At 39.7% G+C, this 27752-nt stretch overlaps 2 protein-coding genes across 18 annotated transcripts in view; one reads left to right on the top strand and one right to left on the bottom strand.

The window, feature by feature from the left end:
• DCP1B (decapping mRNA 1B) overlaps positions 1-7733 on the bottom strand; it is a 42085-nt gene extending 34352 nt beyond the window's left edge. The window contains exons 1-3 of the mRNA XM_052667575.1: positions 7558-7733; positions 6538-6578; positions 4408-4535 (exon numbers count right to left, since the gene is read on the bottom strand). Of these exons, the coding sequence (XP_052523535.1) occupies positions 4408-4535; positions 6538-6578; positions 7558-7710 (322 nt within the window). The 5' untranslated portion in view covers positions 7711-7733. The remainder of the gene's footprint in view (positions 1-4407; positions 4536-6537; positions 6579-7557) is intronic.
• Positions 1-27752, top strand: part of CACNA1C (calcium voltage-gated channel subunit alpha1 C) — a 476647-nt gene that overhangs the window by 3737 nt on the left and 445158 nt on the right. The window lies entirely within an intron of this gene.

The raw sequence follows: 27752 nt of genomic DNA, 5'->3' as shown, positions 1-27752 counted from the left end.
TAATACTGAATTATAGAATATATAATCTATGACAGAACAAGAATAAATTTCAGGGTAAAGCAGACACTTATTCATGCTATATTCAGTTTTACGCATCACCCAAATTCTACTACTGTTGTCTCCTCTTTTATCTTGGGAAGTAAACTCATATTCTTCTAATCAAGCTGCTCCTTACAAGAAAAATGTTACTATTAGTCTACCTGCAGGATCAATGAGTCTTCCAACATGCCTACAGAATCAGGACACATTAGCTACTCAGTATATATTTATAACAATATATAAACATTGGAAAAGTTAACGAAAGGGACCCAAATTAGTCTCCCAAGACAATGAATTCTTCTGTTTGAGAGCGCTCTAGTGTGCTGCAACACAGAATCTACAGATGAAAAGTTTAAGAAATATATATACAGTTACCTTTCCCTAACATTTTACAATCATTTGCCTTGAAACACAAACCTACATTTGGGAAAAAAAAAAAAAATGATGTAAAAATAGTTATGACATAGGAGGGAGAAAAAACAATAGCAACAATAAAACCCACCCATGACAAAGTTTAAGCTACTTCTTTGGCAAACTTCCAGTCTCGTCTACCAGAAGTCTTTGCAGTACGGAAATCTAGAAAAATGATGTCAGTTGTTTAGGGTTCTGACAAACAGAAGGTGGCAAGTTAAACTGAAATTATTACGAGGCACCTTTATGAGAAGCAAGCACGTCTGATCTGCCTGTGTAGCACTTCCTGGACTTCTACAAAACCTGATAATTCAATAGAATATGTCACATCTGGCTAGAAAGCTTCATTCACTTTCAGTTTTACTAGATAGCATGACCAAAGGCCTTGCTACAAATATGACCCAGAATGCACAAACGGGCACAGAATCTGGTCAGATTCTATTTGTAGAACTGGTGAGACTATTTGTAGAGCTTCCAAAGTTTCTTTCTCCACTTCCTGTAGTACAATAATCAGCAGTGGTAATTGGCATACAAGCTCCTTATAAGCTGGATCTGGTATCTTTTTCTGGCAGCTGAAACACACAAGGTGTACTGAGCTCTAACATATGCAACTTTCCTCAAGTACCCCATGTTCGATACGCATGAAAAACAGTATTCAGTGATGAAATTGTACATCAGTCAACATAAGAAATAATTTGCTAGCCCAGCATACAATCTCATACACCCAGTACAAAAGACACCATTGGGAATAGTTGCAAGTAAATTACTGTATAGTTGACCACTGCTAGAAGGAGAAACTGAAGTTATTTCACCCAAGAATTTACAGTTATGCATTTTTCTGAACTATTTCGCACTAACCAGCATCAAGCTTCAAGCAGGAGGTTCCAAATGTTCTTTTTCTGCAATAAGCACCACCAAAGGTTAAGAAAAAAAAGTATTAATTACGTAGATAAGATTACTCAAATATATAATCCAGGAAATACTTTACATTTTTGAAATCATTAGATGATAAAAAAAAAAGCAGTACTGTCTTATTTGCACACAGAAAGTATCTGAAACTGTGGTTAACTACCAATGTCTACAAATAACATGGAACATATTTTGCAGAATCATAGAATGGCCTGGGTTGAAAAGGACCACAACGATCACCTAGTTTCAACCCCTTGCTATGTGCAGGGTCACCAACCAGCAGACCAGGCTGCCCAGAGCCACATCCAGCCTGGCCTTGAATGCCTCCAGGGATGGGGCATCCACAGCCTCCTTGGGCAACCTGTTCCAGTGTGTCACCACCCTCTGAGTGAAAAACTTCCTCCTAATATCTAACCTAAACCTCCCTGTCTCAGTTTCAAACCATTCCCCCTTGTCTTATCACTATCCACCCTCATAAACAGCTGTTGCCCCTCCTATTTAAATGCTCTCTTCAAGTACTCGAAGGCCATCTCACTTATTTGACTGATGTGCTTTTTGTTTCTTGTTGGAATTAAAGATTTCTTCTGGCATTAAACATGCTATAACCTGTATCTAACTCTTTTGGCTTTGAAATGAATAACTCTTACACCTGCCTGACTAGATTTTCCAAACCAAACTTTTCTGTGAAAGAGTGGATCAGTGCACTCATTTACTTGCATGGATCCTAACACCAACCCCCAAAGACCTGTGAACAGATTACAGGCATCTGAAAAGGGTTCTTAGATAGTATTTCAATTCTTGATTACCAAGAACAATGGACCAACAGGAGAAGTCTGAAGCATAACAAAGTGAAAGATCAAAAGTTTCTTAATTATTAATAAAATTTACTTTAATATGGTTTTAGAAAGCTTTTTTTTCTACTGCAATAATATATTGGATGCAAAACAATTTTTCTAAGATGATAGATGCAATACAACAAGATCAGAAAACTAGAACTTGCAAAACATTGGGCGGGACAGATAACACAAGTCCTCTTATGTGAGAAAGCAACTATACCAGATACTCAACAATCACAAGAGCTGGGGTCACAAATCCAAAACATAGCACTATGCAAGGAAAATTAACTCTCTTCCAGCTAAAACCAGCACAGTAGTTTGCCTCCAAGGACATCCTTTTCACTTTTGTGCTCCAATCCTCCTTAGTTTGTCTACTACAACTCTTGCATTTGATCTCTAACATTACACTCAAAATGCTGCAACTTTGTAGTACAGATCTGCAACGTCTCCTAGCAGAAGGGAATATTACCTTACCAAGTGAAGGGGAGTCATTTAGTGTGTTTATGAACATAGGAAGATTTAATAAAATTGCACAGAAGTGCAAAAAGACACCAACAAAGCACTCTGACCTTTGTAAAAGCTGATGGATAATCATTTTCAAATCCTACTCCATTTTCAAATCCTACTCCAAAAGGAATCACTGTCTATGCAGAGCCCAAAAAAGCAGCCTTCTGCATTTTGCTGTTGCACAATTAACCAATAAAATACCAAGATGTGTTATCAGAAGCATGTTAGTACCTGTATTTGAGACTGTGCAAATCTATAATTATGACATCTCTTAGTGAACAAATGGTTTATACTTCCCTCCAAAGCCCCCAGATTTTTCTCCTAAATAGATCAGTTTATATGCAGTATTTGGACTGAAGACTGTCTTTCTTCATGTCAGTATAATTATGATAACTTCTAATTATTCTTATTGCTAATTGCCTCAACAAAAAGAAAGAATTAATAGATCAGGCTTCAAAAAGCAGGTATACATACATATACAAATTTCTGTTGGAATTTCAAAACAAGACAAAAATACATTACATATACATAGGAAAGTTTTCATAATCACATGGGAGAAAAGTCTCAAGGTATTTAGAATCCTGATAGCCTACGTTAGCCTGGAGATGTCTGTATTTCTTTTCAGCTTTTTGGGGAATTTCAGATAGCAAATTTAAACTGTTTTTCAGCCCACCAAATGCTCTTGGAAATAGAAGTTTCATTTAGATTATTTAAAATGCCATCTCTATTGCTCACGCATACTATGTGGTAGAAACAACACTATGTGGTAGAATTCCCTCTTGATATACATGCCAACTCCAAATTAAGTTTATGAAATAAAAAGGTCTAGCAGATTATCAAACTGCGCTGCTTTGTATGCCATTAATTTCCTCTGCTTTTACTTCATCCAGAGGGAACACTTCTGCAACACATTTCACATAAGGATTTTTTGCAATGTACTTTTATGCATCAAGAACAAAATACAGATCATACTATAGCTCTATTTCCAAGTACAAATATAAACTTGCATATTTATAACTGTTTGTTCTTATACAATTGCACATTATCACAGTCTGTGTGTCTATCTGTGTGTAAAAGCACAGCTTTTTCATGTCTTCCACTCATTTCTGAATTTGCCAGATGCATGCTTGTATAGAGGTTCGACAATTATGCAAGACAAACACACAGCCCACAGTAATAACTTCATCTTTCATCGGAGTTTAAATTAGGCTTAGCGTCACAGCGTCATAGTTTCCCATAATAGTTGGGAAGTAACCCACCTTCTACGATGCTCTAAGGACAGTGCATCAGAGCTGGAGCACAGAGGCTTGAACTAGCTGCATTTGTTTACCCTTACACAGCTCACAAGGATTATTCCAATCTTCAGTGGGCTTGTATTATGACAAGATATCCCAGCACTGACCAGAGTATATTCAGAACATACAACGCATGTCTATGAGTCTCTACACCCATCAGGTACATGGGGCCACAGAAGTCTGTTATTTGCCAGTTTAAAATGACTTCCTTTTCAACAGTGGCATTTCAGGTAGCACTTAACAACTCTTTCTGCATGTCAATGAGCAAAATACACTCCTTCAATTGCAAATGTTAACCAGCCAGTTCCAGCCCTTCAAAGCTAAACTCTAATCTAATTACCTCAACTAAGAATAGATGCTGAAGAAGAGCTCACCTCTTCAACATTTAACTCAACATATCACATACTTACATCTGGCATTTCTGTAAAGTAGAAAAGGGTCCTGCAGCTGGAAATCAAGGTCTTTAGTAATTGGTTCCGTTCGATTTTCCATGCTCAGCCTGTTCATAATTGTGAAGCCATGCCTTGGAGAAGCTGATCTGAAAATTATCAAGTAGAAATCACATCAAGTCAAGAAAAAAAAAAAGGAATTACTGTGGTTTTCTCTGTTGCATGGTCCTCTAAAATGCATTTTTTCCCCACTCACAGATAGTATAAAATTCTCATTTTGTCCCAGATCACTAGCATCACATTTTCCAACCATAATTTCTTGTAGAAAATGACGATTACATTCAGAAATAAGCAAGGAGCACTGCATATTTTATTACTGCAATTATATTTATTATCATCACTAACCTTCAAGTAGCAATTGTGGACAATACTGAAAAACCTATCTAAAATGTAAGTGAAAAAATTGTGACAATTGCCTATGGTGGTTACAGTTCAAGCAGTTAGACAGTTTTTATTAATGTCAGGTGTTAAACCTATTACCATCCTGGCAGGAGACATTACTTTCGTATTTGACAAAAGTATATTGTGATGCTTAAACATTTGGTAAAATTGCCATCTCTGGTAACTGCCTGTTGGTGGACATCTAAGAAATCTAAAGCATGGGGACCTGCAGTGGGGAGTAAGATGCAACAGGAAATGAAACAAGCAGAACCCTTAACAAGAACCCAATCAGTACTTAAGTTACAAGAATGAACTTCCATTGGTACTAACTCAGTGGGAAGCCTGACTTTTGACTCTTCCTCAGAATTTGCAAAGCTTCAACTCGTGATAAAAATCAGCTCCAGCAGAAGAGCCATGTTACATTCTCATAGCAGTAATAAAAAGCAAAAAAGCAACATCAGCAGACTCCAACCTGCAGTCTGTTGGCAACGTTTATGACGTAACAAGATTTTATAACATTGCTCAAAGCCACAAGAAATAAAACTGGTGGGAAAGGCCCTGTATAATGTTGTTCACAACCTGTTTGCTGTAGTCACCTACATGGCTGGAAGGATAGCAATCTCTGCTGTAAATGGAAACTTCCTCAGCCAACAAAACAGCATGATGAAAGATCACAGATACAACACGTCAGGTGACATGTTGTCAAGTTCTGAAGGTTTAAATCCAACATACCAGACAAATGCCTCTGTTTTGCAGCATGCAACCAGCTACCCCTAGCTACTGCTAACAAAATCAAGGGCCGGCTCTTTCCTTTTGCAATGGTAACCTTTTTATTCCCCTTCATTTACCTTAAAGAAGTTTAGAAAAGTTATTGATGACAATTTCAACTGCTGGTACAAGAGAACTCAAAAGATTAATTCCACCCTTCCCACTCCATACAAAGCTCAGTCTCCTGGGCCTTCCTGTCCATTTGCCATTTTACTCACACACCTCTTGCCCTCTGAAAACAGTCTCTTGTTTCCTCAGTTTTCCTACCAGTTCCTCAAAAATAAACACTGAAAGAGAAAGTTTCTTCTTCAGCATCCCATCCCATCAGCTACTGCAAGATGTGCTCACTATGTCATTTTCTGATTTTAACAGTGCCACAAGGAAATGCTTGGGCGCTGCTTAGGAAACCTAAAAACAAAACACATTTACAACAGAGCTAAAGTACACATTGAAGTAAGTGACCAATTCCAAGCTCTGAAAACCTGTAATTAGAGATGCTGCAAACAGCAAGCACTGAGAAAATCCAAATGCTGGATGGAATATCCACAAAATTGAACAATCAGACTGAAGAAATACTAACTCCTAAATACAGTGCGCATATCTTCTACCATTCTTTAAGAAATATCATTATTTATTTCTGTTTGTTTTTTGTTTAGGCACCTTTAACCCGCCAACACTGAATCCTATTTAAGGCAGTATAACAGATTTCTATGGTTCAGCCACGTTAATTTAAATCACATCTTCAAGTCACATACGTGATGATCCCTCCTTTTTGACGATCCTTCCTTTGCTGCACTTCCTCCTTTATGTTTGTCTTTGCCAATCACAGTTTCCTTTCACCTCTAAGCACAACACAGTTGGGAGCATTTTCTGTCCTTCAGACAAGCCTCATCCCAGCTTCCCCACACCCACAGGCTGCACCTTCAGATGTAACACTCTCACCTTGTATAAACGAACAGCGTTCCTTCCACATCTGTCTTCTCCTGAATCAAAATATTAATAAAGTTTAAATTAGGGCTGCGTTTTGCCAGACACAAGCAAGTTCCTTTATCTGTTTAACCAACACATTTCACCTCTTTCCCATAAAGAAAAATAACAAATGAGGAAAGGTTGAGGGAAATGGGCTTGTTTAGCTTGGAAAAGAGAAAGCTCTAGGGAGACCTCATTGTGGCCTTCCAGTACTTGAAGGCAATGTTTAAATAGGAGGGGCAACAGCTGTTTATGAGGGTGGATAGTGATAGGACTAGGGGGAATGGTTTGAAACTGAGACAGGGAGGTTTAGGTTGGATATTAGGAGGAAGTTTTTCACACAGAGGGTGGTGACACACTGGAACAGGTTGCCCAAGGAGGTTGTGGATGCCCCATCCCTGGAGGCATTTAAGGCCAGGTTGGATGTGGCTCTGGGCAGCCTGGTCTGGTGGTTGGCAACCCTGCACATAGCAGGGGGGTTGAAACTAGGTGATCGTTGTGATCCTTTTCAACCCAGGCCTTTCTATGATTCTATCCCAGCTCAGCAGGATGGTGGTGAAAGAGCACAACTAGCACAGGCCAGGTTGAGATATGCCCCTTGAACTAACAGAATGACTCCATGAGGTTAATTACATCTTTAATAGCCCTTCTGCTGTTGGTAAACTGAAAGCTTGCACACACACACTCTGCTTCTGGTCAATACCAATTTTCAAACAGCAGCAAACTCCTCCAGCCCAGCTCTCAACACACCAGGCTGCCTGATGTTACTTTTAAAGCCCCATTACCAGGCCACAAGCCCAGCCCAGGAAGAGCTGACAAAGCCACCCAGTCCACCCTACCCTCACACCTCCTCATGGCAGGGCACCCGCACTTCCGCACAGGGATGGGGGGCGGGGCCTCGTCTTAGCCCCCGCCCATATATGGGCGGAGCCTGGTGCCAGCTCCTCCCCTCGCAGCCGGGAGGGGGTCGCGAGGAGGGGCGGCCCGACGTACCCACTCGTTGGCGCGGTGCCCGAAGGTGTAGAGCGCCACCTGGCTGGCCACGTCCACGATGCTGCTGATGTAGGGGTCGTGCTGCTGCAGCGCCGCCAGGCTGATGTCCAGCCCCTTGCCCAGCAGGGCGGCCCCGGCCACCGCCGCCGCCATTTTGCCTCTGACAACAACACACGGTTCCTAGTAGGCGCGACCAATCCAGCGCCGAGAGAAAGGAGGGAGCTCCCCCCCCCTCCCCCTGCTAGCCCGATCGGAGCCCAGTCACCGCAATCGAACGCCGAGTGCGCTGCGCGCGGTTGTTGCGTGCGTGTTTGTGTGTATATATATATATATATATGTGTGTGTGTGTGTCACGTACATGTGATATAGGCAGCTGAAACATAAGCAAGTGTACTACGATAGGGAGACACACAAACAGCAGAGGAACAGATTGGCGAGACTGAGAATTTAGTTACCATATTTTCCTGTCAAATATATTTTTTATTAGTCTATTGATAGCTACAGTTCACAGTGAATATTTCAGCCTTATGTGGCGTGCAGATACACTCAGTATGTACAGACACATTTTAAGCCTTGTTTAACAGTTCAGCCTGAACCCCCTGCAGTAGCAAATTGGATTTGACTTCATCTTATCAGCGCTCTGTGACAGTTTTGTAAGGATCACAGAATCATGGAATGGGTTGTGTTAGAAGGGACGTTAAAGCCCACCCAGTCCCAACCCCCTGCCATGGGCAGGGCTGCCGCCCAGCAGCTCAGGCTGTCCAGGGCCCCATCCAACCTGGCACTGAGCACCTCCAGGGATGGGGCACCACAGCTTCTCTGGGCAGCTGTGCCAGGGCCTCACCGCCCTCTGAGTAGAGAGTTTCTTCCTAACATTTAATCGAAATCTCTCTTTTGGTTTAAAGCCATTCCCCTTTATCCTATCACGATTAGATTGGGTAAGATTCAGTCTGTCTCCTACCTATAAGCTGGAATGCCACAATGAGGTCTCTCCAGAGACCTCCCACTTCTCCAAACTGAACAAGCAGAGCTCCCTCAACTTTTCTTCACTAGAGGTGCTCCAGCCCTCTAACCATCCTCATGACCCTCCTCTGGACCTGCTCCAACAGCTCCACATCTTTTTTGTGCTGGAGGCCCCTGGATGCAGTACTGCAGGTGGGACCTCACAGGGCAGAGCCTGCCACCTCCCCTCTGTTGATGCAGCCCAGAACACGGCCTTGCAGGCTACAAGCGCACACTGCTGCCTCACGTCCAGCTTTTCATCCACCACAACGACCAAGTCCTTCCCCGCGTTTTTAGACAGAAGAAGCAGGGCTGTTTAATTCCTTCCAGAGAATGGGATAATTCAGAAGAACTAAAGGCAAAGGTAATGAGTGCTAATTTGTTTGCGGTGTTCCAGATGCCATGTGTTTAAAAGTGCAGTAGCTGGACACAGGGGAGGCAGACTGCCATTTTGTTTCTCCCCCCCATTGCATGCTAGGCTGCACTGAGGCTGTGGCATGCAGTGAGAAGTGGCATCTGATCCAAGGGCATCCGGGCCAGCTCAGAATTAAAACTTCCACAGTGTGAAAGTGGGGATAGAAGAGATAGCAAGCTTGATGTTGTAGTATTTAAAGTAGGGACAGGGAGTCTGAAGAAGAGTTAGGAATGGATATGTTCTCAGAATGGACAGTAGAAGGCTGTTCTTTAGGACTCAGGAGAGAAAACTTAGATTTTTTTGTAGCCCAGAAGGCTGCTGAAAAGGAACTTCCTTCAAATAAGGAGCTACAGCTTGCTTTGTAGGTATAGAGTAGGAGGGGAAACCTCTTTACATAAGCTTTTATTATAATCTGTCTCACTTTGTCTTTTCTACAGCCATCTTGTTTTAGTTGGGACTGTAATGAGACATGGCTTTGGAGTTTAAGAGTTTCCAGGTGGTATTGGAACTAGGGACTTAACAGTAATTGAGGCTTTGCACATTTGTTACCTTAGGGAGATGGACAGACTGAGCCAAGTGTGTCTCTTGTCTTTCTTCTCTTGACATACAAAGATTATGAAGAGTGTCTGTTTCCTTTTACTCTGTGAAGAAAACCCAACTGTGAGGTTCCCTGTCAAAAATGTTGCCTGTTTTCAGCACTTTGGCTTCTTTAGCACTGCCTTCCTCCTGGATCAGTGCATCTCTTTCTCCCATAGCTGGACAGACAGTTCCCAAGCCCTCCGTTTTGAGTCAGTGAACCTGTCAAGCTTCTGGTCATGCACTTGCGTATTTGCTGTGGCATCATGTGGTTGCTTTTCTTGGTTCCAACTGCTTTGCTGTGTAAATGGGGCAAAATTGTTCCTTTCATTTAGCCTGAAGGAAAGGTATTAATAAAACCATTAGTTCTGCCCTGCACTGTGGTATCACTTGATAGTAGACTTAAAATCTTTCCCATGGAAAAAAATCTTGTAAGCAGAGAAAGACTGAATTCTCAGTGCATCTGAAGGTAAGTACTTTTTAGCAAAAAAGTCACAGGTTGAAAAGGTTGATTCTTTAAGTTGTTATTTGCAGTCAGTTACCTATAGTCCATGATAACTATCAAATCAAGTTAGAATGATTTTGCTGTAATTTGTTTATGAAACAAATTCAGTTAGTAGCTTTGAAGGTGTCATAATTTCTTGAAGGATATAATTTGAATGTCACATTTTTGTCTTCCGCCCACTAGGATGCTATTCTGTTAAAAAAAAAAAAAAGGCAAAAAACTTTGATTTTGGCACAGTATAAAAAGGATTTTATGTAGGTAATATCCACACCGATTTAAGGCAAAATCCATACAACATGCCATTCTTAACGTCTACACTAATGACAAAAGGTTAACATGTTCAGGCCAAACCTTTTTGCAAGGATTGTTCAGATATTAAGTCTTTGCTTCACATTCAGTTATTGATGCTACTTGCAAAAAACGAGTCTTACTTAATTATCAGCACTGAGGATATGTCTTCATGTGAGTGTGTCTGGTGGCACTCCTGTGCATGCACAGCCCCCATTCCAGGTCCCAGTCACTCATCCATGCCATTCTGGCACCTTTGCTCTGTCCTGGCCCAAGTGCGTATGTGGCACAGCATGAACCAGACAGGCAGGGAAAGTGAACTGATTGAAAAACAAGTGTTCACACTGTTGCTGGGATCACAACCTCAACAGACTGCATTTCTACCTGTTCGTACACAGGCCTTACTTTGAGCAGTAATTTTTTTTAAGAAGCAGCAGGACTCACTTGAGAAAATGTAGTGCTGAGCAGCCACTTAGCACTTTGCGCCATTTCCTCATATTCATTCCCTTTGAAGTTGTTAGTGCACAGTAGTTGCCTTTTCTTTTTATTCCTTCCCCAGGGCTGCCATTCAGTAGTGGCTTTTCTGTATCTGAAGGGGAGCTATAAGAAAGAAGGGGACAGGCCCTTCAGCAGGATCTGTTTCATAGAATCATGGAATCACTGAATGGCTGTTGTGATAGGACAAGGGGTTTCAAACTAAAGGAGAGAAAATTTAGATTGGACACAAGGAAAAAGTATTTTACAGTCAAGGTGGTGAGGCACTGGAGCAGGTTGCCCAGAGAGATGGTGGATGCCCCATCCCTGGAGACACCCAAGTCCCTTTCAACTCAAACTATTCTGCAATTCTGTGATTCTATAAATAGTTTCTAACTGAGTGGTGGCAAGGGAGCTGTGGCAGCATTATATATATATTTCTCTTCCTGAATTCATGGCCACTTGCATATCTTTGCTTGATACCATCCAGTGTTCTGGCTTCCTGGGGAACAGTAGGTGGCTCTTGTGGAGCTAAGGTAATCCCACAGGGCTCTGTATACCACCGCGGATGTGCTCACAGCTCTGCAGCACAGTACCTCTCTCTACCTGGGAGCCAGTGCTGGATGCTGGATGCATTCCTTCCCAGACACAGGTGAAATGTGCAGTCTTTTTAGCCCACATTTATTACGGACTCTCGGGAGCTAGCTTTAGACTGCTTTTCTCATGCTCAACAGTTGAAATTGTTGGTTGCATTGTTGGACCACTTTTTACTCTAATTCTACGTGGTTAAAGCAATGTTAGTCTGTTGGCAATTTATGACTCACTAGAAGTTCCATAAAATGTATAGGTCTGACTACATAATTTCAACTGGGGCAGTTGTTAAAAATTCTCTAGATGAAAACTAAATCTGGTAATTTTCATTGTGGGTCAAAACTCACCCCTCGACCCCCAAATAAATCCTAGCATTTTATTAGCATGCACGAGTGTGTTTGTAACATTGCTCCTGGGGAGGTTTGTGAGACTCTTCTGAGATTTTATGCAAAATGTTAGCCCAAACAACAGAGGGGTGGTATTCTTTGGCACTGTGGACTTTGTAGTTCTGATTTTTTGCATACCATGTAAGGCTTACTATGATTTTCAGTAGAATTTTTATTTATATATTTGTTTACCAAAAGACTTTTTTTTTCTTTGACTTACATTTTGCTAAGTGATTCTATTAGTAACGCTATGCTTTCTTTTTTGGTGGATATTTATTTGAAAGATACTGAACTGTACTTTTTTAATAGGCCTGGCTTCTACCAGTGGCCTGTAAATATTCTTCTTCTAGAGAACTCTTTTTGATTTAGTTTGAATAACTTTTTAGGGGATATAATTTGAGCTGAAAGAAATTTAGTACCAGGAGACAACCATTTCGAGATGAGTAAGGGGGATGTTTATCAATATAATTGCATTGAATTATAGTCTTAGGAAAAAAGGATTGTGTACATTGGCAATGTACAGTGTTAGATTTTCACTGACTGGAAATACGATTTCAGAGCAGAAATGAGAAAATGATAAACCTGAAAAAGATTTTTGTGCTTGAAACATTTTTTTTCTAGTTATACTAGTTGACTCAACAAAAGGTGTTATCTTTACCCATAAACTTTGCCTGAATTCTACTTAGCTATGCAACTGTGAGCATGATTCTATCAGATCTTTTAATAAAATTCTTGATTACATCTTTCATTCTCTCCCAAATGCTGATACGTTCTACACATACAATGGAGATTTTCCTTGCTATAACAAGGAACAAAACCCTGTGAAAAATCCTTGGCTTCTTTTGCCTTTATTTATTTAGCATATCAGAAATCATTGGGTTCTTTCAGAAACATTCCTCTCAAAGTTCAACTTCACAGGTTTTTTTTTGCTTTCATCCCCACAGCAATTTAATTGCAGCTTAAAAAAATGACACTGACTTTTTAATTATTTTTAAATATCTGTCTTTTTTTTCGTGAGGTCACCATACGAGGGCTATGTTGAAGTTCTTAAGCAGTTCTGCTACCACAGCTGTGTAGAATCACTAAAACATGGTTGCGAGCTGTTATTTTAATATAGGCCTTATAAACTGCCATGAACTGATTTGATCCATCAGGTTCTTTGTTTACACTGTCCAAAATAACAGTGAGGACAGAGCCTGCCTATTATCTCCCATAGGTTAATAAGATATATCAGTAATTACATCTCACCTAAGATAATACCTTTCCAACCACATATTTCTGGTAATCACCATTTAATTTGGCAGAATCAAACAGCTGTAGCTCTAGAAGAGCTGTTTTCCAACTAGTTACAGAGAAGAGGACCTCATTTAATTAAATCCTAAAATGAAAATTTCCCTCGGATAATTACATAGTCAAGACCTCATTTTTACACCTCACCTGGCATGGGACCTCTTGCCATGGCAATGAAATGGAGTCATCACAAAGATGTGTCACCGTTGCTGCTGCTAAGATGCTGGTAGCAAGCATGAGGGGTGCCTGGGTTGAGCTTGGTCAGGGTAATGGCATGTGGGGAGAGTTCTGGAGAAAGGCAATGTGCCCTGGTGCCAAAGGGGATGCATTTTTGGAAAATGTGTTGTGTGCATTCAGATTAGCTTGTTTGAGATCACTGTTGAAAAAGAGCAGCTCTGGATTTCTACTATATGTGTATCTGACTGACCAAAATATATTTGTTACAGACGTATGTTTTGCTACATATATTTTCGTTAACAAAGAACAGTTGTGTTAGGCTCTGATAAATTAATTTGCATCAGTAGATGTAGTGTGGGTAAATTAAGATATGAGAGTGTTGTGACAATACTGAATACTGAGGCCTACAACAGATAAAATGATGATGCAAACAAGATTTCTTAAAGTAACCAAATAAGCGAGGTGGAATTTCTGCCTCACAATTTGGTTGCCCGTGTTTACTTGTTACTAGCATTATTTGGCTGGCATGTGCTTTAAAGACTTCCTTTCAAACTAAAAATTGGCTTTTACCTTCTCTTGTTGAGGGTCCACTTATTGAGTGCTTCTGTGCTTTAAATGTAACGTCTTGCCTCTTACTTAAAGTTAAGAATAATGAAGAATGATTTTAGTTCTTCGTTTCGACTTTCATACTTCTCTAGGTTTTGTGGGTATGGGAAGAAAGGCTGTATTTCTGTAAGTGTGCCAGAAGTTGAAACTTGGTAACATTTGAAGTGTTGCACAAACAACCAGCACAATGTATGCCTGCTGTTCAGGAGGGATTGATTCGGGCGAGGGCAGCTTCCAGCAGGCACCCAATAGTAGATTTAAGCACTCTGAATGAGATTTTTGGAGTAGGAACTACAGATACTAGCACCACAAAACTCCAGTGAGTATCAGAGTCTGCTTTTATTACACTTGTGTCAATTTGTTTCCCCGGGTGAATTCTGAGAGCTGTGAAGGTGTTTGGCAGTCCCTCTCCTACAATCTGATTTTGTCATTTTCTGGGGATGCTGTGCTATGTCTTCTGTCAGATTAAATTTACAGGCATATTACCTCGCTTGGCAGAAACATGAGCTACAGAGATTTTTCAAAGAAAAACTTCCCATAACCAGTAATAGGCCAAGGTTTCTTTCTTTCTGTTGTTTTTCCTGCTGATTTGCCCAAATGTGTTAATTTTATTAGCTGAATTAATAACTATATGCTGAATTAATCCTATAAGCATAGCTTATAGTATTAAGAATTCACCTCCTTTGACCTGCTGGCAGCGCTTTCCTGATGCAGCCTAGAGTACCTTCAGCCTTCTTTGCAGCAGGGGCTCATTGCTGGCTCATGTTCAACTTGGTGTCTGCCAGGACCCCAGTTTCTGGCCTGCAAAGGGTACCCAGCCTGTCCTGCTGCTTGAGGTTGTTACTCTTAAGGTGTGGGGATTTGTGCTTCATGTTGAACCTGGTGAGGTTCCTGTCAGCCTGTTTTTCTGGCCTGCTGAGGTCTCTCTGAATGTTTTCTGGTGTTTCAGCCACTCCTCCCAGCTTTGTATCATGTATATGCTTGCTAAGGATACGTTTTGCCCTATTAACCAGATCATTAATAAAAATGTTAAACTGCTGCTAAGCCCTTAGAAAACTTGCTTGGCTCTAATGCTAATCAATAGGATTTCTCTTCTTTAGATGGAAAAGCCATTGTGTTTATTTCTGAGTCTGAAAGGATCTTTGAGTCCTAAGGAAAGGAGGAACAAAAAAGTTTGGGAGAGGAAATGCGTAAGACAAATTAGTAGACAAGATTATAAAGGAGAGAGATCAGGATTGGAAAAGAATTAGTTATAGCACTGTATTATTGGTAATGTAAAACCTAAGCTTATAGGCTGGAGAAGCAAGATGCTTGTTGGGTCACAGCTGATGAAATGAGGGGCAGAACAGCCAGAGCTGAGGTGGAGCAAGGCCTGCCACAGTGGGGGGGAAGGCAGGACTTATGTGAGAGCAAAACTGAAGGACACTTATGGCAAAAAGGAGGAAGCTTCTAGGAACAAAATGAAATAAAAAGGACAGAGCTACTGGAGATGTTGGGCAGAAAAAGTTGAGTAAATTTTGTAATTGGAAATAGAGGAAAGGGGAGTGTTGGGCTTTTAGAGAGAATGAAGTATGGAGCACAAAGATGGGTAAACAGTGTGCCACCATCAGTGGAACCTGCCCTTCTGCCATGGCCAATTTTTATGTCACTTGAATGATTGCTTGTGATATGACAAAGTGGTTGTAGTTGCTGTTGTGCTCCACGTTCTTCTTAGCTTTCTTTCTGCCTCCAGAGCACTTAGAGAAGTCCTTCTTGCCCTTCGTATCTCTCACTGTTTCCACTTGCCTGTAAGATTTGGCTTTCTTGTCTCCATCCCTGCATTCTCAGAGAGTGTCTGTATATTTTTCCTGGGTACCCTGTTCCTGCTTCCATCTCCTGTGTACTTCCCTTTTTTTTTTCATTTGAGCACAGTGAAGAGTTCCCTGCTCCTCCCTATGAGCTTTCTATTACTCTTGTTCAGCTCCTGGCTATCAGAATGGCCTGCTCTTGTGCTCTGACAAGGTTGTACATGGGGACCAACCACCAGTCCCGAGCCTTTTGCATTGTGGGACAGTCTCCTGTGGGATACTACCCGGCAGATTCATAAGCAAGCTGATTTCTCTCCTGAAATCCAGAGCTGTGATTCCAATATGTCCTTTGCTCGCTTTTTTCTTCTGGGATTTCGAACTTCAGAATATGATGTTTGCTGCAGCCTTGGCTGTCCATGACCTTCGTGTTGCCCAGCTAGTCATCCTTTTTCACGAATAACAGATTGAATGCCTGACCTAGTCAACTCATTGATAGTCTGCATCAAGAAATTGTCATCAGCATCTTCATGTGATTATTCATGAGGATTTCATTTCACGATATGTGTAGTTCAAAATTACACATTAAAGAAGTTTGAGTAAGTCTCCAGAATGACTGGGTAATTATCCAGACAGAACTGTTTAAAGTTCTCCCACTCTTTTTATTAATAGGAGCCGCAATATTCCCATGCTGACTATGAAGGGAAAAATCGATTTCAGCAAACGTACATTCATATTGATTTATCATCCCTTTTGGTTTTCTAATTTAGTAAAGGCTACTAATGCAGCATTACATAAAGATTCTCAGGAGAGTAAAAAGGCTAATAAGATCGGGTATCACTGTTTGTTCTGTGGAAGTGAACTGACTTCACTATACAACGTCAACAGTGGAGTTATCCAACAAACAAGTATTGGGTGAATTAGCACATCCTTTTGATCTGTGTATCAGAGGGCATAATTCCAGGGGAGTAGACTACTCAAGGCAACTTTTTGGAATACAGGCAGAACATGCTGTTAGGATGCAGACATTAGTGAAGAGAAGTCCAAGGAGGCAAATTCTCATAATGTTTTTTCCACCTTAGTATTCTAAGAAATGCTGTATGTTACACACATCTGGTCAGAGCCTTTGTAACTTTCTTTCAATTAGATTGAAAATGGTTCTCTGGCCACGTGCCAGATCTTATGCAAATATTTGTGTTTTTTAAAGATATTTTTTCATGTGTTGTATGAGGAAAAAAGAATGTCTTATGAAAGTAATCAGTTTGCTTTTGCTTGTTCATTCTAAATAAAGGGAAGAAAACGAGGAAGGGAAAATGGTTTTAAGTTGGAAAATGAAGCTCATGTCCATCCAGAACTTGAGAAGGTTGTTTTTGTGGAAAAAAGATCAAATTTTCATGTCTCATATACTATATACTTACAGATAAAATTAGGATATGATATAGAGCAGACTGTTGCATATTTAAAGGGTATTAAGCTTCAGAAACAAAGCTGCTTAGTTTGGCAGTGTACACTTACACAGCTACACCAAACTTCTAACAATATTTCTTGCACTTAATATTAAATCTCAAGATATTCATCCTTTTAACTGAAATATATCCTCATTTTTATGTTAAAGAGATGAAATTGCAACAAGTTATAAAAGGGGAATAATATTCATTGTATTCCTGCTGTCTATCATCTATATGCACATGTTCATAATTGGAAGTATTTCTGTTTTTATATAAGGTAGGACATTCATGAGGGCACTGTTGACAAGTAGCACACTTCCTTATCCTACCAAAGGACAAGAAAGCAGCAGTTTACTGAAAAATAAGATGAAATAATTAGGTCATGGAAGGCCCAGGCTCACAGAGACGTTTACTGTCCCAGAAGAACAGCTGACAGTATGCAAGTGAAGCTCTGTACAAGAAAGACATAGAGATTTTGGAAAGGGTCCAGAGGAGGGCGACTAAGATGATCAGGGGGCTGGAGCACCTCCCCTATGAGGACAGGCTGAGGGAGTTGGGCTTGTTCAGCCTGGAGAAGAGAAGGCTGCGGGGTGACCTCATTGCAGCCTATCAATACCTGAAGGGAACCTACACCCAGGAGGGGAGTAAACTCTTCAGAAGGGCTGACAACAGCAGGACTAGGGGAAATGGATCCAAGTTGAGGGAGGGAAGATTTAGGTTGGATGTTAGGGGGAAGTTCTTCACAAGGAGAGTAGTTAGGCCCTGGAACGGGCTGCCCAGGGAGGTTGTGGATGCCCCATCCTTGGACGTGTTCAAGGCCAGGTTGGACGGGGTCCTGGGCAACCTGATCTGAATGTGTACGTTTGGTGGCCCTGCTAGGCAGGGGGGTTGGAACTACATGATCCTTGAGGTCCCTTCCAACCCGGGTGATTCTGTGATTCTGTGATTCAAATTGCAGGATGACTACAAATGTTGGGTCCTGTCTCCTACATCCAACATTCCTAATTTTGTGAATGTTTAATGAATTTATCCAGTGAGATGCAATTCCAAAGTGAGAAACCTGTTCTACAGTTCAGCTGAGGCAAGGACAATCTTTGTCATGGAGAATTCACTTTCATTACTCAGTTTCGTTAAAGGATAAGCTAGATCTTGCTTATGAAGAAAGATTACATTTTGATTTGAAGTACCAGATGATAGGATGGCAATGTCGAAATGGCCATGACATAGTTAAAAATAACTTGTGTTCAAAAGGTTCTTGCCCAGTCATCCATCAACAAAGACTGTGATGCCTGCCTGGAGCTACAGTAACTCTAGTTTGATTCAGTATAGAGATGCATCTTTTCCCCAGGGACAGAAAATTTGCTGTAAATATGACCTCTTTCCTCAGTCCCTTGGTTCCAAAGGCAGGAAAGATAAATCAGTATCACAGAAGGGATTCCTCAGGTCTTGTGAGAAAGTAGCACTTGAACATAATTTAAATATTACAAGACATAACTCCATGGAAACAGAACTACAAGGTTACTCAGCCAGGCTTAATTCTTGTTTCCTCCACAGTATTTTGGATGTCATTTTCTTGGTATTCATCTCCTGAAAAACTCACACTTTCACCCACCCCCAAATTCAAATATATGGAATGCTATTACTGCACAGTTTATTAAAACAGCTGAAACATTTCTATTCACAGCACTTATTTTGCCATTTGGAAAACAGGAATAACTGCTAACAAGTGTAGGTGATCATTCTGTTACATCAGTCCTGAAGAGAAAACAGAGGTATTACATCTGTCCAGGGTTTTAATGCTATGCTCTCTGAGCAGAGGAGCTTATGAGATCCAGAATGTTGTTCTAACCTAGCTTGAAGTCAGTGACTCTTGTGATCTGGGATGTTTCCTGTCCTAAAGCTTGCTCTTCTTCCATATTGAGCATATAAAAGTCAGAATTCTTTTTTTGGAATTTTAATTTGGCAAAATTCATGTCATACGCATGACAGAAGGCCTAGAAATCTGAGCAATTCTGCTTTTCTTCTTGCGAGCTTCCAGTAGATGATTTTTTTGACATTACAGGAAAAAGCAATTCTTACCCTTCCGATAGAAATCGCTGAAGTCTCTCTTCCTTTCCCCCCTTTAAAAACTTGCAGAATTAATTCAGCCTTCAATCTGAGAGTTTTAAATCCAGGCATTTAAAACTTTGCTGTCAAAAACTAAAAAGAATGTCTCATGGCAGTGTTGCATGGTACTTACCTTGAGTAGAATAGGCTGATTTTGAATGAAAGTCAAATTACCAAGAACAGTTTGACGATAACTTAGATGGCAAGTTTATAAAATACTAGCATGGAATCATAGTTCTCTTGCTACGTTTTCAAATAACTTGACAATTATTGCTCCATAAGATGCAGAAATATTATATTTTTTAATTTTTAATTTAAAAAATTGGGATAAAAGAGCCACAGTTGGTCAATACGAGTGAAGAGTCAGGATACCTTTGGGGTTAGAGGTGAAATAGTTTATCCAGTCCTCTCTGGTAGCCTTTGAAGCTGCAGTTCTGCCTTCTGAAGTGGTCTCTAGGAAAAATTTGGAAGTTCCATCTTTGTTTAGGACTGCTGAATTATACACTGAAGTAAATGTGACTCTAAATTCAGAAAGTTTTGAATTAGGTTTCTTCTTGTTACTGAGAATCTCAATTACTTGCTTGGTGACAAGTATATATTTGTCTTCCTTCATGTCCCTTTGTAGGTAGTGCTCTGCATGGCTTGCCAGCAGCCTCATCAGTGAATTTTAGGATATTTACTTCTGTAATTTTGGCTGGTTAATGGAAACCTATGAACACCTGTAATGTCTTGTTATCTGGAAAAGCAGTGATCTACAGACTAACTTAGAAATACTTCTGGATAGCTGGGAACAACTGTGTGGTGCTCAGCCACATGCCTGGTTAAACCACAACATGAGGGGACAGCTCATGTTTTTTCCCAAATCATCCTTAGGTGTCTTCAGGTATTTTGCAATATGTGTTACTTCGCTGAAAAATCATTTTCTGACCATTATTTTTGTCATCTGAGGAAGGGATGCCTACTTGCATGTAGCTTTCCACGTCATATTGCTTATCCTAATACTTGGGTGATGTTAGCAAAAAGATACAGAACAGTCAAAATTCAGACTCAGAAAATGAGAGGATGTGATGGATGAGAAAAGCAGTACAAAGAGACTGCCATGCCCTTTGCATCCTGTCATGAGGAAATCTGCCTGAAGATTAAGAGTGCTTGCAGCCTTGAGTTCTCCAAATCTTCCGTTTCATACAAAGATCCTTAAAACTTTTACTGCAAACCAAACCTTTTCCAAATGAGGTTTGCAAGAGGGCTGCATATCCTCTCGTGAAACTTAGGTTTAGCCATAGAAAGCCACCAGCATGCTGTGATCGGATTTCATTCTTGTAGCTGTCTCCTAGTGGTGCTGTCTTTCTCCCTGAAACATAGAGGATCTCTGGGGAGAGAAACACAGAAAAGTGGGTTTGGTTCATAGTGTTACGGTAGGCCAAGAATCTTGGAGGTGTACCTAAGCAGAGATATAGCTAGCAGTTAGCAAGGAGATGTCAAGTGCTTCTTGTTTCCATTTCTGCATGTTTAAATAATGAATTACCCTGCACTGATAAATCTTCTCTTCTCCTTCTCTCCCCTGCTCCCAGTGGGAGTGTGCCTGCTTCCATTGAGCTTGGCAGATGGAGGGGAAAGGTTTGGAGATGTCAGTACAAACATCCTGACTGACTGCGTGCCATGGCTGGGAAATAATGTGTGGAGGACATGGAAGTTCAGCTAAGTCAAGATGTGTCTTGAAACCAATATTTAAGGAAGAATTTGTTCTTCTTTCTTTATGGCATTTTAAATGTGATTTGAACCCAGTAAGCTAACTGGAGGTAAAGATGAAAAAACAAGAAGAAAGTATGCAAAATATGCAATGCATTATACCTTAAGCAGTGCCAAGTACTGAAGAAACACAAAAATAATGTTGCACATTCTTTTTTCCTTTGATTTTTTTTGGGGTGAGGACATCTGGTATATCTCTTTTATTGAAATGCAGAGTATTTTAAGATACACTCTGGTGTGTTCAGTGAGCTCCTGGATTGGAGGTGTCTGTAGTAAGAAAGAAGAAAAGTGTTAAATAATTCAGAGATCATTGATCTTTCTCTCATTACTTAACAGTCATTGTCACTTGGGTTTTAAGGAAGACCACACTCCCTCATTATTTTGTCATTGTGAGAGTAAATGATTCTGGAGCCCTTTCCTTGTGCAGTACTTGTAGTAACCTGTTGGCCCTTCGTAGGCCGAGATTTTACTTAGCTCATCAACATCCACTATTTCCCCCAATATTTCAACTTTTCACTCTTGGCCCAGATCACTCAGTGATGGTTTAGTTTATGTTGTTAGTTAGTTTTTGTTTGCTTTTTCTTTTCTTCTTCTTCTTCTTCTTTTTTTCTTCCTTCAGAGCTGAAGATAACTTACTTAGAGAGGTGAATACAGAGTGAGTTTTTTTGACCCAGATATCTGTGCAGTAAGGGGTCCCTCGATCCCTTCTGGATTAACTTTTAACATTCAGAAGAAATAAAGTGATAAAAAACATCTTCATTCCCACCCTGCTGCGTGTGTGATTTATTGTGGGAGCTGATAATTCAATTGGTGGTGCATTCATGACGTGCTTTGTAGTTTCTCATGTCCAGTTTTGCCAGATGTGCAGACCATGACAGGCCAAATGCGGTCTTTTACTTTTATCTAAAAGGAGCTGATTTTGGTTTTGGCAGTGGTTCTAATTGTTTTAAGTTACAAACAACTTTTTTTCCTTTCTTTTAAACCTATACAAAGGACAGGGCTGCTAGTGTTGCAAAATAATTGAGTCAGAGCCTGTTGCAATCAAAAGATGATTCGTTTCTTGTGTTTATGTGTGCTCTGATGTGAATTAAACGAATCTATTATGTCTGCCTTGTGTTCTTAGGGATGCACTATTTTTATGTGAAACTTGCAAAAGCAGGCACAGTTCACTGATGTTTATTGGTGACCTTGTCTTGTCCTCTGAATTATGGACTGTCTGCTTTGAAGATGGGGAAATGCTACTAGCAGTCATAATGAGGATGTTCGGTTTTGGTAGTTGTTTAACCTCTCAAGGCCCTGCTGCAGTTTGAGATGTTTTTTTGTTGTTTTTTTTTTTTTTTTTTAAATAGAGAGAGGAAGAAACTGAATTATGGGTGTTTGAAGCTGAAATATTTATAGAAGCAGTTTTTATTTTAAAATAGCATTTGTGCCTGAGAAGATCAGATGTACCACTTCAGTATGAAAAACAAAACCAGATTTTAGTTGATATTATTAATAGAAATTGCATGAAACTCGATAATGTAATTTAGTTGAAAATATTTTCTTTCAGTCTAGGCTTTGGAATGTTTTCATGTTAGTGCACATAAGAAAGAATTTATTTAAAAATCACATGGACTTTTGATTTTGTGTTTTATAGTTCTGGGTTACAAAGACAAATCGTTGCATTAGTGCTTATAAAAGAAAAAAATATACAGAGTATCATAGCATGCACCATGGAAATTAGATCTTTCCAATTAAAATATGGGCAAATGATGTTAGAAAAATAGTTTTCCTTACAATGGGAAGATGAGCTTGCAAACCGCCACTAATGAAGCGCTATAAATTAAGATGAAAATGTGCCCTGGAAAAGGATCAAAACGTAAACCTGCATTATTTCAGATAAAAAATTTAATTGATTACCTGTACAAGGTGCTTACAAGGACTTTTAGAATCCCTCCTTATTATCAAATATGGAAAGTAATACACAAAATTCTAAAGCCATCATTGGTTTGATGTCACTATTTAAGGTTTTCAGCAGTTTACCTGAGTGAATATAAAACTGCAGAATATGACCCAGTTCATTTTAAGATAGTAGAGCGCCATCAATACTCTGGTTTCAATAGGGTATCCAAATTTGAGTTACTGTTCATAAGAACTGGAATTCAGTAGAAGGCAGGAGGAACGAAGATCTGAACCTAGATATTTTATCACGTATAGCAGATGAAATGAGCAAAGGTTTCATTCGAAGGATTTCTGTTTTGTGTATTTATTTTTATTTTTCCCCATAATTATCCATTAATAGTGTAGAATCACAGAATCATTTGTGTTGAAAGAGACCTTAAAGACCATCTAGTTCCAACCTTCTACCATGGACTGGGAAACAACCTAACTAGACAGTTACCCAAAGTCCCACTCAGCCTTACTTTGCAATCCAGATGTGTGAAGGCTCCATATTATAAGATCTTATCTGATCCCATCAAGATGAGGAGTTTGAAAGTATCCTGTATTTCTCTTTTAATGCTCAGACAAAGAGCATAACATACTGTGATGCTTTTCAGCTCAATGAAGGAAAATGTTCATCTTTTGTAAAGTGCTAAACTGTGACTTTCCAAATACTAACATAGAGAGATGAAGGTGACATCCCTTTGGCATGAGGACCTAAGATCCTCAGCCCCAAATTAAAAAACAAACAAACAAAGCCAACACTAATTAGAATTTGTTTTGAAGAGAGTTTTTGCTCCACTTTCTTCAACATTTGAAATATTCTCAATATTATGATAACTCTTCTAGAAAAACTCTGAAGAGAAAAGTCTTCCTAAAACATTATCTACCAACTATGGACACCACAGCCTATCTGAATACAGAGACATTTCTGCTTCATGTCTCCTTAAAATTGCAGATTTCCTTGGCTTTGAAGCTCTCTCCTCACAACAATGTGAAGCAGCGCTCTTGATTAATCAAGAGAAGGCAGCATGCAACCATTAATATCAACTGTATTGCTTCATACCATCTGCTCCACCAGCCTGGAAATGAAATGATAACCTGTATTGTTCACTGAAAGGAAACAGAAAATTAATTGGAAATACAATTATGATTTACCTTTTACCCCTTACTCTTGATTACCTGTGGTCTACCATTCATTTTGTCTTCAAAAGTCTTCGAAAGACTTAATACTTCTGACTGCGCTGATTGATCTATTAAGCAAGAGGACAATATTTGCTGTATGCTAAAGCACTGAGTGTATAAAGAGAAAAAGATATTAGACAGAAGATGGTGTAGAACTTAAAATGTTGTTTAAAAAACACACAAACTTTTTTTTCTTTCCTTACTGCAGAACTGAAGAAATGCTCTTCTGTGAGGGTCCATTTAAAATTTTTATTCTCAGAGGTAATGTATGGATACAGAGAGGAATGTTTGCAGATAGGAATGCTACTGGCTGCCACCTACTCATCTTTTTGTTTCCTAATACATAACTGAACTGGTACGCTGGACTTATTTGAAAATACATGTGATCTTAAACTTGTGAGTATGGCTTTGTTACAGGCAAAGTTTCCAAGGTCCCTGCAATTTAGTCTTGTTGAATCTGAACGTAAGGAACAAGGTCTATTCATTATCTTCAAGGATGCTCTAAGTATTAATTAGCCCATGCTTTGCAATACTTTTAAAGAATTAAATTGCTAGATAGGCATTGTAATTGGGTTCTCCACTTTAGTGTCCTCCACCTTTTCCTTACTCTACTTGCTATATTAACTGGAATTTTACTCTTGCAAACTAAGTAGAGTTAGTTATAGTTATTAATCAAATGTGATTTAAGGTAGGATTTAGGGTGATATCAGGTACAGTAAAGCTAGTGAGTGGGATTGCATTCTTCTTCTGGAATAAGTACTGAACCAACAAATCCATATGCTCTGGGTTTCACTGTGCTGCCTAATATTCTACCTTTCAACTGTAGCATACAGCTGGTAGCTTAACTTATGGTATTATGGATCTCAATGAATATTTTAGTAAAGTTTAGAGGACAACGCTAATTTCCTGTTCACATAATTACATTTGGATCCAATTTTTAAACTAACTAAATAACTTCACACGGTATTTTTCACTGCATCTTTCAAAGTACCCTGTGATGTTAACTCAAAAGGAAGCTTTAACTCAAATGTCATTTCTATCTTTGTGACTGGTAAAATGATTTTAAACGATTTTATGTATGCTCTGAAGTTTTTTGGATGCAAGATATTGTGAATATTATTAGTGACTGGATTTGATGCTATTACAGACTGTGGGAGCTTCATCTCAAAGACTGAGAAACTAAGAACTTGGGGAATCATGAATATATTCTTACTTATGCCAGAACATCAGCTCAATTTGATTACTCCCCTGTGTCACTCTTAGGGCAGGACTGTGATTCATCGCTTCCATTTTGCTTAATGCTGAAGCGCAGATGTATCTTTATGGGTTTGATTTAACTTCCACTGAAGACTAAATATGCTCTTGATCTCATTTATAATAATATAAGTTGGGAGTAACTTGGTAAAACTGACATACATCCATAGAATTTTGTGTGAGATCTTGTCAGGGTCAACAACTTCACTGGAAATAGGGTTGGTCTGAGAAAACGTATATATTTAGTTCTCTTGTAAAGTACATGGATTCCCCAAGGACACGGAAACAAATGTGGATTCTGATTCTGGTTTAAGTCATGTGCTCTTCCTATGTGAAAGTTCGGGCATGGTGTAGCTTTGCATGAATGGTCAGGCTCAACCACCAGCCTGCTTCCATTTTGACAGTAATGCCATCTGCTGTAGTGGGGTCGATCCTCTATCTTTGCAACACTTTTGATGACTACATTGTTTTGATATGATAGGCCAGTTGGACTGCAAAAATCTAGATTAAAAATAGCTGCACGATTTTAAAGTGATTTTTTAAAAGTGTAGGAGCAGATGAAATTGTTTATATATGGTTATAGACCTATTTCTGTAGATCTATTTCTGGTAAACTGAAGCTATCTGATACACTAGAATAGCAAAAAGAGGAAGATAGATGTAAGTATAGGCACAGCCATTTCTGACTGTGGTCAGATCTTACTAGCATGTCTTTGGGTCACTAGGCCATGCAGTTTTTTTCTTTAGTATTCTTTTTCTATACACTCATTTTGAGAGCAGAACTTCCCTTCTAGCTTCTTTCTTCAGCTAATTGGTGTATTCTACTTCTAGACATCAGTCAGGCTGCAAAGCAGCAGCGCAGTAATGTACAGCTAAATACAGCTCAGAATGTGAAATCTGTCAGTCCATCCCTTGGGCACAAGCCTATGCCTATTCATGTTAGAACAACGGTCACACATCATATTAAATCAGGTACTCTTTGTGCATCCCATGTACTGTGGATTTGCTGTGTGCTAGCTTTGCTGTTGTGCTTGTGCTGATAAGGACTCCTTCCTCAGGCTGCAGTGAGAACCAGCAGCCCCTGTTGTGCGTGGTAGCTGTTGCCATAAGCACTACACACTTGGATGGGGGATGGGAGAGAAATGGAATCAGAGGGACATAATAGTCCCATATCATTTAAATATTCATTTTCTACCTTCTTAGATGGAATCAATCTGTATCTCATGAACCGTATTTTTCCATTTGGATGCACTGACCAGTGATGGTTCAGATCGCTGAATAACACCACCTTCCTGTCTTCCTCAAAGTTCAAGCTGCATTTCTGCAGATGGCAGCAGATGATACAGTAACTGAAAGAGTCAGAGACTCCCCTAGGAGATTGAAAAGGAAAAAAAAAGAACCTATTTCTGTCTAACAGTTACTCAGTTAAATAGCAGAACAGTCAAGCCATTTGCATTATCACACAGATGGAACTGAGTAAGATTTTGAGCCTTTGTTTCTTTGATGCAAGAAAAGTACTCTCCAGACTAAAGGAACGTGGTACACTTGAAAGTGAACAAACCTTATTTTGTTTGTTCTTGATTTGGAATCATATCAATGGACATTCTAGATTTATTATGACAACACAAACACCAGCAGTGCCTCCCTTAAATTATGGCAGTTTTTCCATTCACACTCATAGAAACAGTTGACATTGGAAAGCCCTACTCCAAACTCCCCTCCAGGCACCAGCTTGCTTAGGGTTTCCTCTAGTTCAACCATATAGATGCCATGGCTCCTTTAAGAAACCTGATTTAGTACCTGTCAGACCTAAGGGTAAAAAAAAATTTCTTAATGCTAAGTTGGACCATACTGTGTATTACTCTATGACCATTGCCCCTTGTGTCTGGTGTAAAGATCCCAGTTCTGCCTTGCTCTTGAAGCCTATGAAAAGAAACTGAGGATCTGGAGAGAGAGACTTCTCCAAGGATTTCATCATTCAGGAGCTAGGCCTGAAATAGTCATCTTGCTTTCACTTGGTTAATGTCCTTCTAAAGTCAAGAGACTCAAACTGTCTTATAAAAACACAAGTGCGTGAGATATAAAGGACATCTGAAAAGGAAGCAACAGGAGAGCAAAGCAGAAAAAAGCAATTACTATTTTCTTCACAACTTATTCCTTTTGCAGTAACAAGACAGACATTCTATTCCTTTCTCTCCCTTCTCCTCTCCCCTCCCCTTCTTTTAGTTAGTAAGATTACCATGGTAAGCATACTATAGTTTATCAGATTACTGCTTTAATGCTCAAAAATCTGAGTCGGGATTGAGGTCTGAATTCTTTACAAATATATAAGATGCAACCACTATTTATTCTGATTTAAGAAAACTCCAGAAAGAGGAGGAGCACAGAGTGGGAGGGAGGAGTAAAGGCAAGGATATGATGCAACTATGTATACTTGCTA

This window comes from Tympanuchus pallidicinctus, unplaced genomic scaffold (genome assembly GCF_026119805.1).
Source record: "Tympanuchus pallidicinctus isolate F22 unplaced genomic scaffold, pur_lepc_1.0 scaffold8, whole genome shotgun sequence".
NCBI classification, from domain to species: Eukaryota; Metazoa; Chordata; class Aves; order Galliformes; family Phasianidae; genus Tympanuchus; species Tympanuchus pallidicinctus.
This window is presented reverse-complemented; position numbering and strand designations above follow the sequence as displayed.